Below are 23,673 nucleotides of genomic sequence, written 5' to 3'. Positions count from 1 at the left end.
TTCATCATCTAGTTGAGTCTCCACAGATGTCGATCGGTTAGGCTAAGGAAACCTGGGTTAATGGCACTGGATTTAATCACTAACAATAATATCAACCATTAGATAAGTACCTTCTATGTGAAGTCAATTTATATATTTTTCTCACTTAACCCTTACTACATCTCCCCTTTCAGCAAGGGAAGTGAGGTAACTCCCTGGAAATCAATAATTTAATTGGCAGAGCGGATATGTAAACCCAGGTCTAATTCTGCCAGGCACTTCTTTTTACCTTGCTTTACATTACGTGATAGAATGTGCTGCCACACAGCATTTTTTTCCTGAATTAAGGAAATGTAGGTAGGAGTCACCAGGCACAGTGATCTCTCTTAATTATCTCACAGCGATCTCTTTTAATTATCTCACAGCACCTAAGAAAGATTATATTCAAAATATTCATCTAGTCCTGTAAGACACATTGATTAAAGAGACACACATTTCTCAGTGCCTGCCTGCAAAATGATCTGTGAATCCACAGAGACAAAACAGAGTTTAAATACTTGTGGTGGTTACGTGCCCAATCCTCACTATTCAGAATCAGGGCTGATATTCTCATGAGAAATTTTTAGTATGTAAATATCCATTAATGGATACATGAATGCAGGCTATCTCTGAAGGGACAGAGGTATAGAGCTGCAAGGATATAGAGAACATATCTGGAATGTTAAGAGCAAATTCTACATCTGAAATGATATAAGATCTGTCGAATTCTCATGGAAGAAATAGAATAATCAAGAGTTACAGGGCTTCCCTGGTGGCGCAGTGGTTGAGAGTCCACCTGCCAATGCAGGGGATGGGGGTTCGTGCCCCGGTCCGGGAAGATCCCACATGCCGCGGAGTGGCTGGGCCCGTGAGCCATGGCCGCTGAGCCTGCGCGTCCAGAGCCTGTGCTCCGCAACGGGAGAGGCCACAACAGTACGAGGCCCGCGTACCGCAAAAAAAAAAAAGAGTTACAAAAAAGACTTGATGTGTAACCCTTTATAGGAATACTATAACAGATGCTATATTTAACCAGATAATAGAGGACATTATGAAAGACATCTTTGGACTGGCACAATGGTAACACATTACTAAGTTTATATGATTTATTAGTTTGCATACTTATTCAATTTGTATGTATTTCTGAAAACAGAATGCTATAAAATCTGCTATCTACTAAATAAATGTACTATCATAGTCTCCTATAAATGTTACTTTAGTTATTAATTTCAATTTCATTGCAATGCCAATAAAGAAAATAGAGGTATATCAGTGGAGTCACAGTACAAAAGAGCCTACAAATCCTAGACTATTGGAAATTTTCTTTAGGTGTCTCTGAGAATGATTCTTGGAGTTCTAGAACCATCTAGTGCGTTTTAAGGAAAAACACTGGGCTCTCCCTCACCATTCCTCTATGCGTCTGTACTCTACTCAAGCCAAAATGATTGCCTTATGGGGCACTCAAACTCGAGGCATTCTCAGTGTTGCCCCCTCTATGAAGAACATATTGCTTCTTACTCTTCTTCTGCCTACTTTGAACCTGTCATTTGACTCAGCTCAGGTGTTGCCTTCTCAAGGAAATCTCTCCTGATTTTCAGGTCTGGGTTAGATGCTCATCCTATGGGTTCTTAAGACATTCTGTGTATCTCTCTCATAAATTTACCAAACTGTGTAATTTGTTTACCTGTCTGCTGCAGCTCCAAATCCCAGTTAGACTGTATGATTCTTCAGGCTAGAGATAATCTCCAGTACCAATAGCACTTAGGAGGCATACAGCTCAATAAATGTCTAATCAATTAATAAATAAAAATTAAATTGGACACAATTTTTCTCACTGATAATTTCTCTCTGTGGTGTGCATTAGAGTTTAGACATTAGAGGTGAGATTTTTGATAATTTTACCTATTCCTTTAAAGCAGAAAGATTTACGGAATTCCCGACCTGCTACATCTTCAGTGCTAAGAGCTTCATTTGTGCACACTGCTATACCTTAGAAATGTGCTCTTTAAAACTGGTACATTCATAATTTTTATAAAGTTAACAAATGACCACTGTACAAAACTTAGAAACATGTAATCCTTTTAGGATGAAAAAGTAAATGATCTCAAATCTCTATAGCTCAGTTATATAAATAACTTTTCACTAATTCTCAGAATTTTTTTACCATATATTTAAGTTGCTAATAATATATGAAATAAGTAGAATTTAAACCTGCTATGAGAATATTTTATAAATATTTTTCCATATTACTAAGATTTTTTCATACATATTATTTTTCACAGTACAGTAATATTTCATCATGTGGATTGTCATAATTTACATATATCTTTTATCTCCCTTTGATGGAAATTAAAGTTATTTCAAATTTTTCACTAATGTAAAATAATTATTCAAGGAATATTTTTGTGCAAAGATTAGTTTCTTCATATTGAATACACTTTCTTATAATTCATCCTAAAAGTAAGATTACTAGATTGAGAAACAATCTTGGTTATTTACAAAGTTGACAGCATTTCACTAGTCTTTTCTATGTTTGAAAGGTCTGCTGTTACGCGTGAAGACATTCTTTTCATGTTACTTTTTAAAATTTTTTAGCTCTTGATTCCTTATTCTGTTATGGAATCATGTGATCAAACCCCTCAAATGTTATCTTGAATGGTGGCCAAACTCAAAGGCACACAGAGTTGAACCGAATCCTCATTTCATAAAATTTTCCCATTTTGGTCCTGCAGTTTAACTTAGATACCTGAATCACAGGTGCCATTTTCCTTTCATTAGCCATTTTAATACCTTTCCTGCAATATGTGACTCCACAGCAATGGCTTTAAAAACACACAAATCAAAACTCAGATAAGCAATGATATCATCTCCTTTTAAAGAAGTGCCCAAAGGACAGTATTTATGAAAGATACTCCTTGAAACTATATGTTTTGGGGAAGGAAATTGGAAGATAAGCAATTTTCCTTTTTGTTTTAAATGGAATTTCTCAGAGGCTTAACACACAATGTGCACTGTGAATCGACAAGTGGAGATACAGTGTGACTCATTTCTCAAGCAGAATTTGTTTTTTATGATGCAGCATCTCAAAGGACTTGCGTACTAAAGAACACACTTCCTCTTGGGGAGATTATGCCCTTAGTATGACATTGCCATTGTTTAAAGCATTTTTAGAAATCCTCTGTTGGAACCAACTTCAAGAGACAAGTTACCAAACACCAGAAAAATCAGTCTTACTGAATTACAGTTATAGCGTATGCTCTTTTGTTCCAACCTCTTTCTTTGTCCTTATTTTCTCGGCTGTATTCCTTCACCTGCCTATTCCTCACTTACTGAACCATGCGGAACTCACAGTGGGGCATGCTGGCTCTGCTTGCAAGGAGAGTTATTTGCAGAAGAGACACGGTGAAGGCCAAAGGGAATGACTGTGGAACCAAACTGAAGGCAGAGGCAAGATGCTACTTTGCCCCAAGTACATCATGGAACAGACTGCTTAATTTAAGTTTAATTGCCCACGGACTATTGCCTGCCTGAAAATAGCACAACTAATAGCATAAATATAATAACCTGAGGACTATAAAATAAAATTATGAGAAATCAAATTTCCAGAAGTTAGGAATGCATATACCCATATATTTTAAAACACACCTGAAATAAGATGCATCTCTATATAGCTCATTAGCAGTTACAGAGTTTTCCTCAAATAACATAGCCTTTATGAGCAATTATTTAGTAAAAATTAAAAGTCTTCTTTTTTGCAATCATCATACCTTTCTTGAGTAAAATATACTAGGAAGAGACTATTAACATGCAAGCAGAAGTTGTATAAAAGCCAACAAGAAGAGAAAAAACTACAGGGATATGTTGGTCCAATAACGTTTGAATGAAAATGGTATTAAATTTTACCCTTTCTCCACCTCTGGGACCACAGAAATCACCTCTGGCAAGGACCCAACCATCTTTGTTGTTGTCCTGGCAGTGGTGTCACTGGACAGCTGGAGAAGTTATCTGTCTCTATTTGAACACTAACTGCTTCAAAAATTAGTGCTGAACTATCAATTATTTGATAGTTCAGAAGTGGAGAGAGTTGCCAGTGTGTGATGTTCTCCAATACCAGCAGTGTAACAATGCTCAAGAGTCCTCTGTTCCTTCTTGTCTGACAACCATCCCAGGGAGCCACTGAGCTGCGGGAAGAAAGGTTTCTAGTTGCTCCCCTCAGAGATGCATTTGCAGGTGAAGCAGTAGAAGTCTTTGGAGCACTGCATGCTGGGAAGTATACCTCACCACTTACGAAATAATCAGTGGCCAGTCTGTCAGGAAACACTTCTTTGAGGACCTTCTGTGTACCAGTCTGTCCTAGGCATCAGTAATTCACTAAACGAAAGTAATTTCAGGGCTTCCCTGGTGGCGCAGTGGTTGAGAATCTGCCTGCCAATGCAGGGGACACGGGTTCGAGCCCTGGTCTGGGAAGATCCCACATGCGCGGAGCAACTAGCCCCATAAGCCGCAATTACTGAGCCTGCGCGTCTGGAGCCTGTGCTCCGCAACAAGACGATGCCGCGATAGTGAGAGGCCCGCGCACCATGATGAAGAGTGGCCCCCGCTTGCCACAACTAGAGAAAGCCCTCGCACAGAAACGAAGAGCCAACACAGCCATAAATAAATAAATAAAACTTTAAAAAAATTTTTAAAAAAAGTAATTTCAGTCTCCCCTGTGCTTCATGATCTTTACTCCCTTCATGTCTTTCAGAGAAGCATGCAATGGTATCAGGAATATTATCTTACATCATTTCAACACAGGGTCTAAACTTAGTGGAGTTATAGTAAAGGCAATGATAGAAAGTTGTCAGTTGTGCTCCAAAAGCTATTGACAAAAATGCAAAGAATCTCGGAAACTCTCCCACAGCCTCCTGGATTTTCTACCTATGATCCAATGAAAAGAGGCTCTCCTGTCCCAAGATCTAGGGATACAACAAGCATTTGAAAGATGCCAATTATTAGACTAAAGATTTTGCACATCAGCCTGCTCTCAAGCTTCATGTGATAATAGTTACCATTTACAGAAGGCTTACTTTATGTTAGGCATTCTGCTACACACATTAAATGCATTATCTCATTTAGTTCTCATATCATTTAATCCTCATAATACCCATCTTATGAGGAGGTTCTTTTACAAATAATGAGACAAAATCTTAAAGAAGTTAATTATATCATCCAAGGTCATTCAACTAATATGTCGTAGGGCCATACCCAAATCCAGCTCTGTCTGATGCCAAGATCTCTACTCTTAGCCACCACAGTATGCTGCCTCTTAAGAGAGGTTATGCTAGAACATAAATGGATTGGGAGGAAATTCAGGACAATTCTGAATCTTGGCTGCAGAATACCAAGAAATGGAGACTAAAGGTGGAAGTAGAAGTGGAACTTGCAGAAAGAGATGTCCTTCTTGGGGCCAAGATTTGTTTAGTGCTCCTGCCTGTGCTTATAGCACAGGGAATTTCCCTATTCTCTTTTTTCTTCTACTTTCATTATTTCTAAATATGAGACAGAAACCGCAGATTCTAGTGATCAAAATTGTGTATCCAAAAATTCTAAACGTAGCCAAGATAACTTTCATAGGTCAATGCAACAGAAAGATATCCTCAGATCTATGAATACCCACAAAAATATATCATACTCAACTCATTCCTAAAAAATAAATTTTAAAATATATAGCGTATCACAAAGAAGTGTTTCCAAATTGACTCAAAAATGAGAAATAATGACAGAAAGTAATAGTGGTCATTTTTTAAACAGGTACAAATATATCTGAAAATTACGACCATAAATATAGTTACCAATTATATACATATAATAAAAGTAAAAGATATATTAATTATAAAATGAATTATTGTTTACATATATGGCATATCCACAAAACCTAAAACAATAAACTGAAATACTATTTCTATCAATAAGGCTTCAGTAAGATAACTATACATATGATTAATATACTAAAAGTAGTTCTTACTCATATGCCATCAATAACTAGTTAAAATGTAATGGAGAGCAAGATCCCATTCACAATACCAACTAAACATAAAATATATAGTATAATACTTGAAGTAAACACATAGGACATATATGAAGCAAACGACAAAATTATTTTTTGAGATGTAAAGCCAGATTTGAATAAAATCGGAAGGTACTGTGTTCCTGATTACAAAGATTAAATATTGGATAAAAAAACTCTCTATACCCCTATGACTGAAATTATCTTAGAGGAAATAAAAATAAAATAATTATAGTAAATTTCTAATAGCCTTTGGGGGACAAAATGGCTATTTTCTTTTTTCATATATTATATACTCCCTTAATTGTCCATAATAAGAACATTTACTTTTATGATTTAAGACTACTTTTTATTTTAAAAATAGGGTTTCCTGGGCTTCCCCGGTGTTACAGTGGTTAAGAATCCGCCTGCCAATGCAGGGGACACGGGTTCGAGCCCTGGTCCGGGAAGATCCCACATGCCGCGGAGCAACTAAGCCCGTGCACCACAACTACTGAGCCTGCGCTCTAGAGCCCGCGAGCCACAACTACTGAGCCCACGTGCCACAACTACTGAAGCCCATGCACCTAGAGCCCATGCTCTGCAACAAGAGAAGCCACCGCATTAAGAAGCCAGTGCACTGCAACAAAGAGTAGCCCCTGCTTGCCACAACTAGAGAAAGCCCGCGCACAACAGCGAAGACCCAACACAGCCAAAAATAAATAAATAAAATAAATTTATAAATAATAAATTAAAAAGAAAAATAGGGCTTCCCTGGTGGCGCAGTGGTTGAGAGTCCACCTGCCGATGCAGGGGACACAAGTTCGTGTCCTGGTCCGGGAAGATCCCATGTGTCGCGGAGCAGCTGGGCCCGTGAGCCATGGCCACTGAGCCTGAGCATCCGGAGCCTGTGCTCCGCAACGGGAGAGGCCACAACAGTGAGAGGCCCGTGTACCGCAAAAAATAAATAAATAAATAAACTACAATGATCCCCTATCTTAAAAACATAAATTTATCCTAAAATTATTCCGTTTTGAATACTATGATTTATTTTATAATTTTTATTTTATCTACTATCTCACAATGGTTTTTCCTAAAAACAATAAAGTTTTACTTGATGTCTATAATACATACAATATATTTGTATAAATGAAGGCTTTTCCAATTCCTTCTATTTGCATGACCACTATAATGTATATATGTTTCTTTGAATGTCTTTCTCAGTCTTCATATTTGCCACAATTTAGAGAGAATATCTGAGCATAATTAGGTTTTAGATGTAATGGTCTTCATTACTGCACTGGTTTGATAAACTGTATTCTAGGTAGCATGAGGAAAAAGTCACCTTGGATATTTCCATTTTATTAAATGAAATGAGATAACAATACTCTGATGAATAAGAATCTTTTTTTTTTCTGTTCTCCTTGTCTAATTTTCTTGCTGCTACAACGTCCATTCTTCAGCGTCTTTTCTTAGAACACAGCACCCTTCACTGAAGGCCCCGTTTCCATGTAATAAGCAGGATAATCAGTGCCATCTATTATCGTGAGCCAGATGTTTCTCTGTAAAATAAGGACTAAGCATTTGGTCCCATTGGCAATGTCTCTGTGTAAAAAATTAAAGCACACTAATATGTAAACATTATTTCAGCTTGATGCTGTTACTTTATTGGGGAACTTTAAGTACCACAAACATCTGTTTAACCATCAATGTTCATGTTCTTACAAATGTATTTTCAGTGGACAGATGATAAATTAAAGTGTCACTGTTCTCCAAGTGATAATTTTCTAGGATTTTGTATTAATGTTAGTCTAACAAGCTTCTTATAGCAATGATAAAGTCACACACTACACGTTGGCTTTGAATTTCTTCACTAGGAATATATATTTGGGGACCAGAAGAGACAAAAAGTAGATAAAGAAGGTGGGCCCAAAGAAGGTAAGAAGAAACAATGACTTTGTAGGGAAGAATCATAGAGGAATACATCCTTGTAGACAAGAGAACTAATGGAATTGTTCATATGGTAATAAAAACCCACTGAGAAAACTACCAGACACTGCATGACTCTGGAGAACAACAACAAGAACGGAATGGTGCCCCTACGCAGAAGTTCGTAACTAGTATGGGCAAGAAGTCTATATACATACAATCAAATTCTAGTGGAAGATAGTATACCTCATCTCCTTGGCCAAGTCTCATTAAAAGTGATGAAAAAATATCACAGGGATAGAAAACAGGAAACATTGCTATCACTGACCCAGAAATATTAAGATATAAAGCAAAGAGAATTGAACGAATCGAGATGCAGATTCAGGGGAGAGGGAGAATGGAATTCAATACAGGTGCAAGAGGAAGCTTTTCTGGGAGTTGGTCCAATTCTTCCCACAGAGATCCAGAAGCCAGAGGAACCAGAGGCAATGGGCCCTAAGACAAGGAGCTGGCTGTGGGACAACTCCTTGGAAGTTCCTGAATTACTTTAGTGGCTGGCTACAGAATTTTCCCTCAGGATACAGCCAGCAAGAATAGCTCTCTAAATTATGTAGAGATTCAACAGTAGAGTAGACAGTTTCTATTAGGTGTGTTGGTGTGATAGAGAAAAGTAATGTAAACTTCTTAGTACCTCAGATTTCCTCAAAGAGCATGGAGAAAAAGAAAAGAGAAAGGTCACCCTGCATTAACTGAAATTCACTAAATTTCTTTCCCCAAATACAGCTTCCTTTCTTAGGCCTTGAGAGGGTCCCTAGCTTGCCCACCTGCTCCTCCCTACACACCCTGAAGGGAATTCTTTGTTTCTGCATGATCCTGCCTATCTACCCACATAACACTATAATCACCCCCACTCTCTTTCAAAGGAAAAGATATTTCAAGAAAGTAAATACTAGAAAAAAAGAACAAAGGTGAAAGAATAGAAAAAAAAAATACCCATAGAGGGACCAGAGTTAATACCAGAAATGAGACAGAACTTTAAAAATTATTTAACTGGTATCTTCACAGAGATTCCTGAAGACACTCTATCCATTAAATGAGAACATACTGAAATGGAAAAGGAGAAGTCAGAAAATAAATGATTTATTGGATACTACAAAAATGTTGCCCAAATGGAAAAGTCAGTGTACTGGGTTAAATGGTATCAACCCACATGCATATTCACCCCAAACCTCAGAATATCCTTATTTTGAAATAGCATCTTTGCAGAGGTATTGTAATTAGTTAAATTAAGATGCGGTCATACTGGGTTATTAAGGGCTATAATCCAAAAATTAGTGTCTTTATAAGAAGAGAAAACCGAGAGAGACACACAAGGAAGATCAGCTTGTGAAAAGGGTGGCAGAGATTGGAGTGACGTGTCTACAAATCGAGGAACACCAAAGATTGCCAGGAACCACCAGAAGCTAGGAGAGAGCCATGGAGCAGATTTTTCCCTCAAAACTTTCAAAAGAAACCAATCCTGCTGAGACCTGGATTTCAGACTTCTAGCCTCTAGAACTATAAGAGAATAAAGTTCTGTTGTTTCAAGACATCAGGTTTGAGTTGTTTGCTACAACAACTCAGAGAAACTAATACAGCCAGTTAAATGCTGTAATACTGTATCTACAAAGTGATAGAGAAACTCAGAGGAAGAAATGAACTGCTTTTGAGAGAGTTTAGAAGGTGTCAAGTAAGACTTGATAATTATACAGGCTACTGAAAGATGACTGAATCAACCTGTTACATAGAGGAGGAGAAAGTATTCTAGGCTGTGAAAACAGTGTGCACAAATGTGCAACAATGCGAATGCATCTCGTATTCAGGAATGGCAAAGCATGCAGTCTGACTGGTAGAGCTGTGAGAGCTATTATTATGTTTATGGATGATGGGCAGATTCTGGAGAGCCAGACTAAGGAAAATATAGTTTAATATGTAGCCAACGGAAAGGGATAACAAGGTTGTAAGCAAGAAAATAGCATGGTACATTAATGCTTTAGAAGGAATTACTCTGCCTTGGATCTGAACACACCATCTTCTTCCCAGTTTAACTCCTTTGGTGCCTGTTTTCATTTCTGTTTTTCTTCCTCACTACCTTTGCTCCTTCCTGGACTTTTATCTAAAGGAAATATTTATTTAAAGCAATTTTCCAAAGAGTATTTTAAAGCCACAGAATCTTATTGGTATTTTTGAAATCCCCAGTTCACTTTAAGCTTCTAGCTTTGGAGTCTACATGAGCTACTATATTGAACTAGTCAGTTCCATTTCATAGAAATTATGCAAAAATTAATATTATTTTCTTGGGTTTTAAGCCAAAAAAGCTCACATTTATTGTACAGAGGACTTCTTACTCCTCACCACCTTTTTATGGTGGTGAATTACTGCAACAAAAAAATTTAAGGGGCATACTCTGCATCTAATTTCACAACTATAAAACCTATGAAATAGCTATTAATAATCGAGTAATTGGTACTGAAGTATAAAAGATAAACCACAAAACATAATACAAAATATTATAGGGCTTCCCTGGTGGCACAGTGGTTGAGAGTTCGCTTGCCGATGCAGGGGACACGGGTTCGTGCCCGGGTCCGGGACGATCCCACATGCCGCGGAGCGGCTAGACCTGTGAGCCATGGCCACTGAGCCTGCGCGTCTGGAGTCTGTGCTCCACAATGGGAGAGGCCACAACAGTGAGAGGCCCGCGTACCGAAAAAAAAAAAAAAAAAAAAAAAATATATATATATATATATATATATATATAATAGTGTTAAATCCCATTAAAGAATAACTGCTGATTTCTCAAATCATATAACCACTGACCCTTGAATTAGAAAAAAGTCATAAAGGTTGTCTTGTTCCATTGTGCAAACAGAAACTAGGGAGACATTCTTGACATCTCTCTCTGCCTCATTCACTGCACGTAATTAATAGACAATTCCACTTTAATTATGTTCATTTTACTTCATCCCTCTGGCCACTGTTTTAATTAAGATCACGGGTATCTCTTACCTGGATTACTGTAATAACATGCTAATCTGTAGCTCTTCTGAGAAACTTGTACTCATTTTCCCCAGCCCAATCCCCTCTTCAAGTATAAAGGTTTCAGAATAATATTCCCAATTACAAACATGCCTGCCATTGCTCTGCTTAAAATCCTTCAAAAGCTCCCCACTACCACCAGAGGAAGACCTGACCTTCTCAACAGAGTTTACCAAGACTCTGGATCCAACCTCAGCTTCTGTCTCCTGCCCTATCTCCGCATCCCTCACGCAATGCTGTAGCTGTCCTGAATTATTTACAGTATCTTGCACAGGCCTTGCCTTCTTTCCCTTTTAGGACTTGCCTTCTTTCCCTTTTAGGACTTTGTTTCAGCTCTTCTCTCTAAAAAGTCTAGCTATTTCCTCCTCTTCATCTTCTGGTACCAACAGAGGCATATTTCCTCCAGGAAGTCTTTTTCCCACCTTGGCAAGACTACATTAACTTCTACTGGAGCTCTCCTGACATTGCACTATCATTTCCCTTCTGTTCTCCTCCAGGACACCACAACTCCTTAAAGGCGGGAAATATGCCTTTACCTTGCCACTCGTAAAATGCCTGGTATATAATACATACACATTAGATATTGTTCTAATTAATCACCCTTTATTCATTGGGATAGAATTACTCCTACAATTTTCCAGACAGTAATCCAAGACCCATATGAAAAATCTCAGGAACAGACAACTTATTTTTTTATGAACATTCTAAATGCTAGAAAGTTCACTTAAGGTGGGCTATTGTAACCACGCTATCTCCCAAAATAAGCAATGCTTGTCGTAAAGAATAGTGGTGATGGTGACGATGATGATAATAATATTACAGCTAAAATTTAGAGAACCAGGCACTATGCTGGCTTCTGAACATGACTATGCTCAATCCACCCTTCTAACAATTCCTTGAGTCAGATAAAATTATTATCTCCCCAGTCCAGATGAAAAGAGGGAGGCTTAAAGAAGCAACTTTGTGAAAGTTATACAGCAAGCAAGTGGTACAGCCAGGATTCGAACTCAGCCAACTGAGTTTTAATTCACACCACTTCACTTCGCATTAATTCACTCCCATCTCAAAACCAACTGTCAGCTAGTCCTTCAACTCTTTGGCCTGAAAAAGAGCTGTAGTAAAAATGATATTAATAATAATAATAAAATTAAAAAATAAAAACCTAGTTAACTTTGTTTTAAACTAGTCTCCGAGTTCATCTGTCCCTGGAACTCTTTTGAGGAGCAACATCTGTTAACACCCTGAAGAGCTGCAGATCTAGAAAACACACTTTGATACTGGTCCAAGCATGATTATTATCTTAATTCATTGTTAAATTGTATTTGCTTTGGCAGCAGTCACATCACAGTACTGTCATGTACTGGGTCAGTAGCCAACTACAACCCCAAAGATGTTCATCTTATCTGAATCCTATCCAAATCCTACTGCAGTGAGACCTGGAAAGTAAAAATTTTAGTCATCATCTTAAATTATTCCTATCTAAGTTTCAGAACCACTATTTTGGAATAAACTGAGATAACAGTGTTTATTCCTGCCCTGGACTGAATATCTATCTCATTAGAAAATCTCATTTATAAGCCCAGAAGCCCTCTCTTCCTCTGAAGCCTGTTTTCCTGCCTTCTGATCCTTTTATTACCCCATATAACATGGCATGGTATTCTCTGTCAAACTTCCATGTTTGCACACTACTCTGTTAACCTAATCCTTAATTGCTGGGAAAAACCTTATCTCTTGCGCGTTAACTAAAATCTCATCTCCTCTGTATAAGAGACTGGGTCCTTCCCAAATCTGTGTGTCCACACTATACCAATATCTCTATTATAGTGTTAATGCATTATATTGTAACTATGGATATACAGTTGTTCTTTTCCAATAGAATACAAGCATCTTGAAGGTAAATGCCAAATTTTAACCCTTGCATTCTCAGTACTAACCTAGTTTTGGCCAATAGTTGAAGCTCAATAACTGTCAGCAGAGAGATTCAAAAGCATTTGAAAACTTTCATCTTTGATGCTTCCAGTTTGTTTAGCTGAGAAAAATGTACTAATACCTGGTGACGGCACACTACTTCATCAACCAAGTGATGCAAGCCAAGGTAGAGGAAACACAAAATGTTGTTGACAAAGAAACCTAGCAGTGAAGCACAAAGTCAAGTACTCAAAAGTAAAGTTACCAAGAAATCACCTATATAGAGAAATTTAAGATGAATTAAATCCATGATTAATACATAAATAGAAAAATGAATAAGTATTGAAAACAATCACTAAATTAAAAAAAAACTAAAGAACTGATAGTATGCACATGTTACAACTAAAAACTGAGCACTGGACTCTCAGGAGAAGGTGAAACAACTAAAGAATCCTGCTTCTGAATTAAGACTAATCCATTTTGAATGTCATTGCAGCCTATTAGTACATTAAAATATATTTGATTTCATTAATTTGCATGAATTTTATATCTCTAGCATTGTACTCCAAATATCAAAGCACAGTCAACACCATTTTGAACCTAGGAATTAAGCATAAGCTCACAAATATTTCTCCATCATGATACAAATATGATGGTTGTTCAACTTGATGCACCCACTACTCATTTTATATGACCCTCATAGGTCACTCAGGCCTGATAATAAAGTTCCAGCTTAAAAAAAAAAAAGGCTACTTGCTACCTTAGATTCCATTTGCACAAAAAAAGGGCCAGCTAAATCTCTGTTCTGTCCATTTCCTACTCGATTTATATGAAAGATGGGTTTCATTAAGAGTATTTTAATAATTTTCATAATTGCCCTCTCGCTGTTCACCCCAAGAGAGAAGCAGGACAACTTAAACAGTAAATCAAACTATAATGATGCATTGTTCTGTTTTCCTGAATAACAATTTTATCCAAATTAATATATTGGGTTGGCCAAAAAATTCATTCGGGTTTTTCATAACATCTTACTGAAAAATCCGAATGAACTTTTTGGCCAGCCCAATAGTAAGGAAGCTTCCTCTTGCTATGATTACTTTGCCATTGTTTCCAATACAGTTATTACACAATATTCACTTTTAGCAAATGGCATTTTATCCTTAATCAATAAACAGAAAAATAAGCAACCCTATACCTGAATTTCTGTTGTATAATTTACAAACACAGATACAAAATTTACAGAAATTCTGAATAATCGGTCCCTTTCATTAAGCCCAATCTGACAAACAACTCAATGAATAATTTTATATTCATCCAAATTGTTTTTGCTTAAACATAATTCATAAACATGTCTTAAATTTAGAATTAACAATATTATTTGGATATCATGACAATATTATCTAGGATCACTTTATTTTATAAAAAAAATTTGCATTTTATCATTTAGTGAATAACTTTCAAATTCTGGACAAAGTATTGGTGTAAAATAAGAGAATGTCTGTGGTCAAAAGGTGGCATATTTTTGTCACTTGGACTTTCTCCATAGAGACAACTCAAAGGAGAACACCTTCCATTGCTGAGACTAAATCACATCACTTGCCAAGAAGGGCTATCTTGACCTTTGCTCCAGTTTTTAAAGATATCAGCAACGTTGTCAGATACATAAAGAATGGCAAAGCTCCAAGATCTGATAGCAAACCCACCAGAGTATTAAAACAGAAAATGAAGATGACACTGAGGTGTCTGCATAGGATTTTCTTAACACATGAACACTGAGGAAATGTCAGATTACAAAGATGTCTCTATCATTATGAGCTTTCAGAAGAAAAGTTCAGTCAACTAACTATAGCAATTATGGAGTACTTTTTTCCCAATATTACCAGAAACTTCTTCTGTTTTGATTCCTAGAAAATGCATTCTTTCAAACATTCCAAAAATTATAATGCTGCTTTACATCCCACCACAGGGAAGGAAACACCACCTTTGGATAACTGTCTACTAAAAGAAGGTTGAAGGAAAAGTTTTTCTGTCCTGTATTTGCTGACCTCAAACAATATATAATCTCATTTTCAGATCTTAAAAACCACTCCAAGTATCTTTCACTCTGATTTACCAGTTATTCCTGTGTAAAGCCAACCATGATCTGGTTAATTACATGTGAGAAAAGAATGTTCTATAAAACACATTAACCATCACCAATAGGTTGAACTAGGGCTGCATTTAAAAATTCCAAAGGCAATAAGTCCAATAAAAGCAGAAAAACATATTACAAAAGACACACACACACAAGGATAAAGGGAAAAAATAGGAGGTAAGTACACAGGCAGGTTAGTTTTGAGGCTTTAAAGGTAGTAGAACAGTAAGATATAGAACTGGTAGAGAAGGCAGCAATGGAAGGATTCATCTGGAGGGGACCTGGAAATAGAGGGAATATCTAAAACAGTGACAATTTCCCTGCTATTGCTGAACAATAGGACATGGAAGAGGATAGACCCTACCCCAACTATTCCTAACATACTTACTGCTTCCCAGAAGCTAAAATCTGTGCACCTAACGTTAAACCCAACCCAGACAAAGCAATCAAGATTGAATGCGAAGAGCGCCAGGGGTCAGAAGATCTAAATTCTAGCCCTGATCCTGTCACTAACTAGCCAAGACTATGAACAAGCCAGCTGCTTTTTCTGTGAGTTGAGGTAACTGTGTCAGGTGATCACCAGTTTCCTTCCAATTCTAAGTCTCATGCACACCACAAGTCTGTTTTATATACCAATCTCATTCAAAGAGTATATATTATATATATAAATATACACATGCACACATACAAATTAATATTCTCAATCAAAACTTTAAGCAATACTCCCATGAGTCTCTTCCTTCATTTATCCATATAAAAATTTTATAAACACATACAAACCCTGAGTGTGTATCTACAGTATGACAGTGAATATATGTTTTTATGTAAATATGTATACACTGAAATAGAAAAACTATTTTTTCTCAAAAGAGAAATATGGTGCCCTATATAATACCTACATATATTTCTCTTGAAATAGTCTTCATTAATGAGTACATTAAAATACAAGCTTATGAAGTGTGCTAGACAGCATACCATTCTCTATGCTTACTCTGATAGAATGAGCTGTGAAAGAGATTAGGACTAAATAATTTGACACTATTTTGTAAACACTTCAGTGTGTTAGGCATACCTGTAAATCCTCAAGTGAATAAGACTTTCCCTTCTGTATAAGATACGGGAAGGGGAAAACGCTGGTGTCTTTGACAAGGCTCTATTCAAATGGAAATAAAACTGAGATTATCTAATCAGTTATCCTTGTGGGTGGATGGGTATACACCTGCACTGAATCTTAGACTTAGGAAATGACAGAGCCGATCATCTTTATGGGTTTCATGACAGAGCCACAGCAAAATGATTTCCTGAGATCAATATGTGGTTGAGAGAAAGCTGTTTTCAATGGAAACAAGAAGCTAGGAGCTAACCTGTTTCTATGGTAACCAGAGCAGCAGTTACCCAACAGCTGTAGGGAAAAAGAAGGGCAGAAAGTTAAAATGCAAAAAACAAAAGAAATCCATACTAGTTTACCCTATTAGGGTGATGGTCCCTAGAGTACAATCAAAACCAGTGCAGACATACTGTTCCCCCCACCCAAGGGATTTTTAGCAATCACTATCCTTATTTTTCCTTCAAACCTCAAAATCTTAGAGCTGGAAAGAAGTTTGGATACTTATCTAGTCCAGTGTGTCATCCCCATTTTTTTCTTTCAGAATAAGGCTGAAGGATATCAAGACTCAAGAAGATGAAGTAAATTCTTTAAGGTCACACAGCTAGTTGTGAAATCAACGTTAGTGCCTAGGTTTCATGGATTCCAACTCAGGCATTTTTCCAATGCTGTTTCCATATATTCTCTACTTCTAGTCTCTTCTCCTCCCAACACCCACATTTTAGTCACTTTCTGAGAAAATATTGACTACAGAGTATTAAAATTAATCACCACCCTTCAACCTATGAGAAAAGCAAAAAAGCAATGCTATCCTGTCATAAAAAAAAAATCTTGACTGCTCTTCCAAAAGAAAAGCCCTTCATACTTCAAAAAGAATTGAATTAAGTTTATATCATATATTGATGGTTATTGTTTAGATTATGTTGCCACTCTATATTTCCTTATGGAGATCTGTTTTTATATGTTATCAGTCCTTTAGTGTCCTTTACTATTTCATTTAGATATACTTTAAAGGTTGCCATAATAAAAAGGATAAATGACTCAGAATTTGAAAAATATATGAGATCTAAAAACTGCATTTACTTTATTTGCAGTAGTAAAAATAAATAGTAATGATACATATTTCTAATGGGAAAGGTTGACCTGCATTTCTTTATAAACCTACACATTTCCTTGTTTTCAGTTGCTTTGAAAATAAGCTTCTTGACAGAGAAGAAAAATTTCCTTGACTCTCATTTAGTATTGTCAACTCAGTTCTACAGCTGAGCTCTTGGGAAAATATAACAGAAAAAAGTCATACCTAATCTGTCCAGCTATTCACCTTTGGCATGCCTAATGCCCCAGCAATGGATCAGATCACCTAGTTTGTGATAAAATACACTACTGAAAATACAATTCTATTAGAGTTACCTGTTTTTTTAAAATTATATGTTGAATGAGGCACTCTCTGATCTTATCCAATGCTCAGAATATAAGAATAAAATTAATTTGTGAACTATACAATTAGTGGCCTGGAAAAGATCAAAGGACACTTAGATGCTTATACAGCAAATGCAAACACACCAGACTATTACACCAAACTCTTTTTAGGGGCCTGAAGTTTGGATTTGCATTGTCATATGCTTGGTCATAACTTGTAATTAAAATGCAAGGGATGAAGACACTCGACCACACTGCAAATAATTCACTTGTTTGGTATATGTACATCATTTAACATATTCTTCAATAATGCTGCAGAAAGAGAGTGTATAAATCACTTTGAAAAACAGAAAAATCAAGATTGAAAAAGCCTAGCATTTTCACATAATAAAATAAAGACTAACAATACCTTAAGACCATCATTTCTTTTTTTTTTTCTTTGGTCACCCCCTGCAGCTTGTGGGATGTTAATTCCCCAACCAGGGATTGAACCCTAGGCCCTCTGCAGTGAAAGCACGGGCGTCTTAACCAGTGGACCGCCAGGGAATTCCTGAGACCATCATTTCTAGATGGAATATTTTCCTGCACATCTAGGCAATATTTCTATGTGAGATTTTTTTTTTGAGGAAAACATCCATAATATTTCTGGAATTTTGTTTGTTGTTATTTTGTTGCATTTTTAATTGAATAGATAATGTTTTAGGAGATATCTTATTATAAATAGAGTGGTGAGCTTATTGAGGGCAAAGCACTATATCTTCTCATGCATTCCCAGTAGCTTACATAGTTTCTGGTACAGTGACTGCATAATCAGTATTCACTGACTAAATAAACATTCTAAAATTTTAATAATTAAGAGCAATATTTTATAAACAAGCTATATTTGACCATTAATTCTTTTAACTGGAGCAAGGCTCACAAAACAAGAATTAATACACTTTCTTTCTTTAATCTTAATATATGACTCAAATTGTCTTTGCCTTATTATAATATTTTAAAATTAAACGTTACACTTAAAGCTAGCAAATAGCTACTTAGATAATTTCTTTCCTGTTTTGTTTTGTGCTTTGAGGTAGAGGAAAATATGGCCCATAAAAAGTAAATTACATATTTGCAATTCTGAATCCAATTCTAGATATTTAAGTTTAAATTTTAATAGTTTTAAGGAGTATATTTTAGTAATGCTGTGGAAATAAACAATTTAAAATACTAATAAAGTATATTTTCAAGATTATAAAAATGGTGGATTCACTATCATAATCCCAGTATAGTCAGGATATCTGCATATAGTGGTATATGGATAAAGGTCTGGAGAACATATACGAAGTGATCCAGACCCACACCAAAAAGCCAACATCTTAAATATGGTTCTATGGCAGTTTTTTTGTTTTGTTTTGTTTTGTTTTTCTTTTCTAAAATTCTCTTTGAGAGTAAAAAAAAAAAAGGTCTATCAGGTAATCAAGGATACACATGCTGCCAAGGAAGGGCCACACTCTAGACCAGAACCTAATTCAATCACTTTCCCTCCTTCCTCCAAAAAATAAGTGAAAAGAAGAGGGAGATCTAATATAACCACTCTTAGCTCTGTAATATTGGGAAATTTTGTGCTTATATTATCTTTCAAACTTCTAAAAAATCTAGAAGTTCTATTAAAGAATTTCTGCCTGGTGCTTGTTCACTTACTATTATATGCCTTCATAGGAAAGTGCATACAAGCTTCATTTCCTTCTAAAACTTAGACATTAAATTGGAAATATACAATGCAGAACATTTTTACAAAAACATCTATGCCTCCTTGTTTTTTACTATTTGTGTATATCACTCAATGGCATCAACGGAATAATCTCACCTTTTCTTTCCTGATCTCATTTTCTGAACAACAGGTTTCCATGACAATTTATATTTAAACTTTTATAAATTTCTATTTTGGAATACTATTCTTAAGGATACAATTCATAAATGAAAAGTATAAACTTATTTACCAAGTTAACCTGAACAATTTAGACCTCTCAAATATGTATTTACATCATAAATTAAAAGTAATAGAGGAGGGGGAAATGCCAACCAAAACAAAAGGCAAAAATACAATGTTGTAGAATTCAATTAATTATCCAGTTCCTATCACTCTTGTTTCAGTCTGCCACTTTAGATCATAAAAGTTAGAAATTAAACATGTCTATTATAAAATTGAGCCAATCTCCTCAATGTTGGGAAAGGATAAGGACAATGTTGAAACAGGTATAACAAATTGAAAATAGAATTTGGACAGTTAAAATTGTTCATCTCAAGTATATCAATAAAAGATGAACTAATGTAAAATGAAAAGTAAGAGGGCTTATAAAAGTTAAATATTCTATTAAGAATGAGACTTGTGGCAGTAAGACCACAGCTAAAACAAACCACTTGATAATTGATTTTATGTCTCCTAGAATCATGTCCATGCAAAATATAATTTCATCCAGTGACCTCCCAATGTAATTCTATTTATCAAATTTGTCAGATAACATTGTCTGTCAATCATCTGAACTAAAAGTGTCCATATAAAAATATTAGATCACATTTAAATAGAATGGTGACTTCTGAGTATTCTTCAGGCAACCCCTAATAATTTCAAAAGGGATTTTCTTGAAGACAAGTCCCACAAATGTTAGCCAATCTGAACAAAAAGGAAAACATTACATATCAACTGGTCAATAAAAATGGAAAGTTAAAACAGGGTTCATTTTAAGAAAACTGGAATCCCATATTTGCACTCTAATGTTGGGTGGTACAGCCAAAGACCTGGAAATATATATATATATATATACACATATGTCATAGATGACCTTTCAAAGTTAGAATTCTAGTGACTGTCCTATGCTGCATTAAATCTCAAGAGCAACACTATATGCAGAGATTTCACAAGCCAGACAGTCAGTTATAATCAGTGGTTGTGGTGGAAAGGGCCTGGGGGGGATGTCATGAGACCTCCAGCATAATTTTGGCTCTGCTAATAACTCGCTGTATGACCTTGGCCCTCACTTAGTATCTGCAGTCTTCATTTTCCTCATCTACAAAATACAGGGTCCTCACGAGGTGATCTCAAAGAAATTTACCAGGTCTATGATTCTCAGCTGATTCTGCTTCTAATGGCTCTTTGACCTTGTATTAATCTCTAAGCTATCTGTGTTCTTTTCCTCACCTAAAAGGGATGCAGGTGAAATCCTTAATATTACTACAATGAAATCTTAGTAAGATTTTTAAAAAACTATTTTCAGTTCAATAGTCTAGCCATTGACCAATAATCAATAGAACCAATTACCATAGCAATAATAAAAACTGAACATCTTAAAGTTTTTGCTGTGCAACCTCGTCTACAATGAAATGTATTCTATTATTATGAGGAAAGATAATAAAACTTCCTGTCTTTTTTTATACCACATAAAATAAGAAAATTATAGGATGAGTCTGAAAACAAATGCAGATTATCATTTTAGCTGCCAAGTGGAAAGAGCACTGTAGCACTCAGCTGAAATCCAAAACAACCGAGGTAAGGGTCATGAGTCTATGATTTAACTTAAATAAATAATATGCACTTTTTTTCCCCTGAATACCAACTCTTGCTGAATTTATAGAATGGTCTTAGAAGAAAGATTTCAGAGTTGAAGTTAGTAATTCTACATTCAAATATGAGAACATGGGCATACTAGAATTTATGTATGCATTTAAATACCAGATCCCATAAAGTAGCAATGTTTTAAATTGTCTCTTTGATATTCTATTTCAAATTGAAAACAAAACATATCCTCAGACTTCTACTAAAGTGGTACCAGAAGCACATCTTCTGACATGTTATCAGCTGCACAACATCTCAGATGCAGAGACTTCTGCCATTCAGGGGAACACAATAATGAAGATATAGCCAAAGTTAAGCTGGGAGAATTCCAATTCTGCCCAAGGGGAATCTTTTCTGGGTGTCAGAAGCAAACCAGACACATGCAGTTACAAAGATTTAACTAAATACAGTACTCTGTTCTCACATATAATTAAAAACCACTCACATACTGTATAATTTTGGGTTGTTAATATTTCTTTTCTTTCCTTTAAAACTAGAGAAACCATTATTAGTTACTTTTATAATCTCTTCATTGGGATTTTGAAGAATTAATCGTGGGTATCAAGGACTAAATTTAAACGGTCACTCAAGCTAAAGACTGAAAAGAAAAATTGAGGATGGGATCACAGTCTATAGAGTATAATAAAGTTGCCTACAATCTAAATTACCCAGTCTTTAATTTAGAGACTCCCACTAAACCAGGATCACCAAAGTGACCAATTGGGTTCAACCTGTAGAAAACACAGATACAGCACAAGGGGAAAGGCATCAGACTCCAAAATTCACTGTGCAGGTGGGCTATCCCGTCAACTCACGGGGACAAGCAAACCCAGCACTGCTCTCTCTTGGAAGGACACAGGCGCAAACAACATTCGGGAGATTTTCACAAAATGAACCTCCTGGCACACCCTCTCCCGGCCCGACCACGGACATATATTCCATTTCTCCTCTACTGTCCTCAGATTAGATCCCTAATTGGAGCCACTGCTCTGGGGGAGTCAGGTGCGCAGCAGTGTCAGGTCTCACTGGAAAGGTCCAATAGTGATGACCAGAAGGCCTGAAGGGCCGTCCGAGCTAAAGAAAACGTTGGAACAAGAGTTAGAAAAAGAAACTCAACAGGAAGTGTGATAGCGGTTTCAGAACAAGGGTCCGGACAGACTCGCCCAGAGTAGCCGACATTTGCCCTTTCGGTCCCATCTGCTGAAGTAAATCTCAGTTGCAGTTGAGGAGAGGAGGGGGATGCTGGGGGGCGGGGGGTAGGGAGCAGGGAGGATCGGGGCCAGAGTCCCTGAGTTTACCCTGCACGGGAGGGGCCCCTCGTCTCCTGGTTAGGGAACCCTGTTCTCTTCTCCCCCTGCCCCCATCCCAGAGGCCTCGGCGGAAAAGAACAGGAAGTTGCGGAAGGAGTTGGGAGAAGTTGGCGCAGCAGGGAAGGGGGCGACTCTGGCCTTACCCTGGCGGCTCTGGACGAGTAGGGGTCCTCAAAGAGGGCCCACATGCGTGGCTGCAGCCTCCTCCAGCGGCCGGACTTGCCGTCGGGGCCCCCTAGGCCCGCGGCGTCCTCGATGCCAAGCCTCTTGGCCGCCAGGTCCTCGTCGTCGCCCGGGTCGCCGCCGATGAGGTCGGGGGTCTCGAAGATGTCGAGCGCCTCTTCGGCGTCGCGGTGTTGCCGGTAAGTCATCCAGCAGCAGGGCTCCACGTCGGTCTCGTCGATGCCCCAGAAGGCCAGCTCCTCCTCGAACAGCGGCCCGCACACGTCGGCGGGGCAGTGCAGTTTGCCGGTGCGGTAGTAGTTGAGCACATAGGCGAAGACGCCCGGGTGCCGGTCGAAGAAGAACTCGCGGCTGCCCCGGGGGTAGTCGCCGCCGCCGCGGACGCTGCAGTTGCCCGCGCCGCCCTCGAAGCAGCCGCCCGGCCCGGGGGACAGCGGGGGCGGTCGCGGCGGCGGCGAAAGCGTAGGGGGCGACGGCTGCAGCTTGTCGCCCGCCGCCCTCAGGCAGTCGCCCTGGGGCTCGGAGGCGGCGAGAAGGGCCAGGCGCGTCCCGGGCAGGGTCTTGAGGGTGCTGCGGTAGGTTTCGTGCCGGGTGCCCCCGACATTGAGGATCACCCTCTCGTTGTTCTCGATCTTGCCCATCTCTGTGCCTTAGACATGACTGGGGGGAGGCGAACACAGCACCAAGTTAAAGATCTCGGCCGGCGGAGCCGCGCTGTGACTCCCACCCCCACTCCCAGCCCGAGAGTCCCAAGATGCAGGGTTGACAGAAAGGCGAGGGGCAAAGGGCCCTCCCAGGATGAGTTTGGCGCCCAGCCCTGTCCCCGCCTCAAGCATCATACCTTTCCCATGTTTCTAGAGAACTGAGGAGATAGCAGTCCGAATCTTCCTTGACCTTCCTTGACACCTTTTACCCGCCTCACACCTTTCTCCCTCTGCTCTGTCTCCTTCATCTTTTCACCCTTCACCCTCT

At 37.8% G+C, this 23,673-nt stretch overlaps 1 protein-coding gene across 9 annotated transcripts in view; it reads right to left on the bottom strand.

The window, feature by feature from the left end:
• KCNC2 (potassium voltage-gated channel subfamily C member 2) overlaps window positions 1-23,342 on the bottom strand; it is a 202,555-nt gene extending 179,213 nt beyond the window's left edge. For all 9 annotated transcript variants that reach the window (XM_065886956.1, XM_065886963.1, XM_065886959.1 and 6 more), the window contains exon 1: window positions 22,662-23,342. In XM_065886956.1, coding sequence (XP_065743028.1) covers window positions 22,662-23,342 — 681 coding nt within the window. The remainder of the gene's footprint in view (window positions 1-22,661) is intronic.
• Between the last annotated feature and the right edge of the window lie 331 nt (window positions 23,343-23,673).

The sequence above is a fragment of the Phocoena phocoena genome, chromosome 11 (assembly GCF_963924675.1).
Source record: "Phocoena phocoena chromosome 11, mPhoPho1.1, whole genome shotgun sequence".
Taxonomy (NCBI): Eukaryota; Metazoa; Chordata; class Mammalia; order Artiodactyla; family Phocoenidae; genus Phocoena; species Phocoena phocoena.
Note: the sequence above shows the minus strand (reverse complement) of the source record. Positions and strands in the feature narration are given on the sequence as shown.